The following is a 4,238-nucleotide window of genomic DNA, read 5'->3' as shown; positions in this document are numbered from 1 at the left end:
CTACTCTGTAGCACAAGAAGGAAGCTGTGTCAATGTGAAATTCATATTTTTTTCTATTTACAAAAAGTTTATTCCCCAACAAACATTGTAGCACTTCCCTGACGTGGGTTTCATGTTCTTGGGCTGATTTCAAAAAGATAAGCATGTAGACGAAGATAAAGCGATTAATGAAGTCCTGGAGGACGTTATTCACGAGGGACTGAAACACAGAGGGGACATTCGAAAGACCAAAAGGTATCACCAGATACTCAAAATGGCAGAGTTGAGGCCGGCTGAGTTCGTCTTCCTGGTGGAGGTATTCATCCACTCATCCACTTCCTTTACTCTTACCAGATGGTAAGTATTCTGCATGTCCAGTTTACTGAAGATGGTTGCTCCCTGTAATAACTCAAAAGGAGATGTGAACAAATGCAATGTATTCTACGCAGGGTCTGATGGTCTTGCCTTTCTTCTCAATGATAATAAACTGCCAGTGGAGGACAGCATTTGTGCACAACAGTAGCACTTTAGCACCAAGCGTCAATGATGTAAACACACACTTCCCCGCCATGAGTCTTAACTTAAGGCTCAGTTGGTGCGGTAGCTTGTTAACCCAGCTAGCTGAATGACAGAGTCCAAGACTTATTGAAAACACAGCGGTCCCTCACCTTTGTGGTTCATAAAAGTATGTGGTATATTTTGTGATCTAGTGAGCAATCATTGGCAATAATAAGTAGTTGAATTACCTAATAGGTGGCCTAATAGGCTTGCCCCACTTCTCTCACATTGCTTCCGGTGCCTCCTCTACTGGGTATTGCTAATCTTTGAAGTAATGCACACACCTCTAGGCAAGGTAACAGCACCCTGACTGCCATTAGATAATGTAATGAAATTGTTCACTGCCCATTGTCCTCTTAGTCCTGCATTTCTCCTGGTGAGTGACGGTCCCTACATTTTAAATAAATATCTGTTCTTTCTAGTTTTCCATTTTCAAAGTAGGGTTATTATTTTTGCTTTAACAAAAAGCAAAGAGAGAGAAGCAAAAAGAGAAGAGAGTCATTGTTTCCCCACCTGCTGAACCCACTTTGACCCCCGACTGTACATATTTTCCTGTTCAGAGGCAAAGTCACCTTTTTTTTTAAAATTCCCCTCTCGCCTATGCGGGCAGTCCGTCCTTCAAGCTCGGCACATTGTTTTCCCATTAAGGTCTGATGTGTTTTCAAAGTGTCCCTTTAATTCTTTGAACACTGTAAAAGTTAAGACAGAAATAAACTAAGAATCAAGAGAAAGAATAAATGAGATAAATGTAAGGGCAAAAATGGCAACTTTCAGAGTAAATACAAAAGCTGACCAAGCTTGCAAAACAGGATGCTGATAACAGAGCTATACTGGTGGCACACTATATTTTAGATTTTAGACATCTTTTGCTCTCTCTCTCTCTCCCTCTCGCTCTCTCTCAATTTCTTTCTTTGTGGGCAGTGACGTCTTACCTCACATATATTAACCTGGCATTTTTCTGCATTGCATTCATCAACAACCAACAAGGGAGCTTCCCTAAAGGTAAATGATCTTTGATATTTTCCTTTTGTAAGTTTGTAAAATCATCACATATTTGCTATGCAGGAATAGACTGACCCTGGTATTTACATAATACAATAAGATAATTTATTAAAATTAAGCAAACAAGCTAAGCTGTTGCATTTAAGAGAGAGCACTGCTTTGATGAGAATTCTTGAAGTAATTGTTTTCTGTCATATTATAACTTGTTTCTCACACAGTGATCGTGCGTATGTTTTTCTGTCTGTTTCTAATTGTTGTAAAAAACGCTTTGCTGTATTAAGGTGTATTCAAACCAAACACGAAGGTCATTACAGTTCTCCTCATTACATAAACATAAAAAGTCTTTAATTACAACTGACATGAAATTGCACTGGGCAACATGAACAGAGGGGAATCTGCCTTTGTGGCAAAATATTTCAACTTCTGAAAAAGGCTGCTGGTTCATGAAAATCATCATCTATGGATTTATTTTTACATATATGCACCACTCATTGAATAGATTAAAATAGCATAGTTTGAATGAGCTTAAATATTTTGCTTCACAATAAGTGCTGCTTTTTAAGATTACTTCATTTAAAATCATTTAAGAGATTTTATCAAACCTTTTGTCACCAAATTTTGTTCTTTTTTTTCATCCTTGTGTCTAATTGTTACATAAATCAAAGGTCAGACAAAAACACCTCCTTATTTTCCTGCACCTTTTATTGATAATTTCAGTAACTTCATGAGTTACTGTGTTAACAACAAGCATGTCCCTGTTATACCCATTACTTTGTTGTAAAACTTATTCATCTTGAGATACAATATCTTATTTTAAAAATTGCTTTAATTGATTAGTTCATCTCTTAAATTCACTTTGAAATTTCTTCATTTCCTTCTTGGCTTATCACTTGTGAAATCTAGACCTTAATCTGCCTTAACAGCTAAATCTGTTGTGTCATAACTTCAGCTCTACTCAAGCAGAAATCTAAAAGATTAGGAAAATTAAAGATTACTTTACATAAATCATACAGACCCTGATGTCTCTTTTCTATTCTTTTTGTTTTCTTGATATTACAGGTTTCTTGATAAACAATAATGGAGATGGCCAGTCTAATCAATACAACTGCTGCACCTGATCTAAACGATTCTTGGGTTGACTTGTTTTGGTCTCTTACCACCGTGGCTGTTGTTGTTTTCTCCCTGGTCTCTCTCCTCGGTGTGCTCGGGAATGGACTGGTTATCTGGGTGACTGGGTTCAGGATGAAGAAAACTGTTAACACAGTTTGGTACCTCCACATTGCTGTGGCTGACTTCATCTTTGCAGTGTTTCTAGCCCTTAGAGCAACATCCCTGGCTTTGCAGTTTCACTGGCCCTTTGGCAATTTCATGTGCAAGCTGTGCGGCACTCTAATCATACTAAACTTGTATGCCAGTGTCTACATTATGGTGGTGATCAGTGTGGACAGATGTGTGTCTGTGGTGTGGCCTGTCTGGGCTCAGAACCACCGAAATGTACGCAGTGCAACCTATGTTAGTCTGTGTGTTTGGATGTTGGCTTTGATTGTCAACATTCAACATTATTTTTACATGGACACAAAGAAAGAAACTGAAAACACAACTTACTGCTCCAACATCGGTTTTTTTGAAAAAGCAACACCAACTGTCATTCAGACCATTGTTATCACCCACTTCCTTCTCGGATTTGCAGTCCCCTTAACTGTCATTGTCTCTTGTTATGCTGTCATCATCCATCGTCTCAGGAGAAACCACAGCCTGGCCAGCCAATCAAGTCGCCCCTTTAAAGTTATCACTTCCATTATTGTTGCCTTTTTTCTGTGCTTGGCTCCCTATTACATCATTGATCTTATTCAGCTGGTGATATTTAAGGCACCAAATGCAACATTTCACTTTGCCTTTCTAATTGTGTCGAATGTCGCCTCAAATTTGATGGTTCTTCACTGCTGCCTGAATCCACTGCTGTATGTCTTCTTAAGACAAGATTTTAAGGCTGAAGTCCGAAAATCCATCCTGAATGTGCTGGAGAGTGCCTTGAAGGAAGAGAAAAAACACTCTGCCAGTGACATGAAGTCAGTGAACACCAGGCAGAGCAGAGAAAAGTCAGATTTGATTACTGAGGTATAAGGCTGTATATGAGATTAATAAACATGTTAAAACCTTTGATTGAAAAATTTGGGGGACTTTTTACCAGCTGTAAATATAACTGCAGATTAAATTTTTATAAGCTTTTATAAAATTATGTGCTTATAAAATGAATCTAATGGAAACAGCTAATTGTTTAAATGGTGCTGTGATGGTTTATTTCTTCACTGTATTGTTTTTCCTGACTACATTAACTTTGTGCCATTGTTGTTGTTGTTGTTGTTGTTGTTGTTGTTGTTGTTGTTGTTGTTGTTATGCGATTATAACAATGTTACTTCCCAGAAGAAGAACCAGTCAGCAAAATCAAAATCAGTATTACTTTTGTGTCCAGTTCACTTTGTAAAACACAAACAATACCAGGCAAATTTAGTTGACGGGACATGACAGCTCCCACAGATGCCATCTTAGATAAGCATGGATTGGGCAGTTAAAACATACTTTAAGGATAATTCATTCACACAGCCTGCCATTTATTTCCATGTGTTAATAAACAGTGTGTAATGTTGATGTCTTATTGTAAGATGACTTCTTCTTACCAATATCATGCAAAAATTTAT

At 37.8% G+C, this 4,238-nt stretch overlaps 1 protein-coding gene across 1 annotated transcript; it reads left to right on the top strand.

Moving 5' to 3' along the window:
* The first annotated feature begins 2,570 nt into the window (after window positions 1-2,570).
* LOC120722346 (chemokine-like receptor 1) lies at window positions 2,571-3,887 on the top strand. The gene has a single exon (XM_040013325.1). It carries the CDS (start codon window positions 2,617-2,619, stop codon window positions 3,661-3,663), a length of 1,047 nt encoding a protein of 348 aa, XP_039869259.1. The 5' UTR covers window positions 2,571-2,616; the 3' UTR covers window positions 3,664-3,887.
* Window positions 3,888-4,238: the final 351 nt, after the last annotated feature.

Source organism: Simochromis diagramma, unplaced genomic scaffold, assembly GCF_900408965.1.
Source record: "Simochromis diagramma unplaced genomic scaffold, fSimDia1.1 OVJJ01000618.1, whole genome shotgun sequence".
NCBI classification, from domain to species: Eukaryota; Metazoa; Chordata; class Actinopteri; order Cichliformes; family Cichlidae; genus Simochromis; species Simochromis diagramma.
The sequence above is the reverse complement of the archived record's forward strand: the minus strand, read 5'-3'. Positions and strand labels throughout refer to the sequence as shown.

What these genes read in the sequence shown, in the direction of transcription:
- LOC120722346 (XM_040013325.1), top strand. Translation starts at nt 2,617, where the DNA reads ATGGAGATGGCCAGTCTAATCAATACAACTGCTGCACCTGATCTAAAC.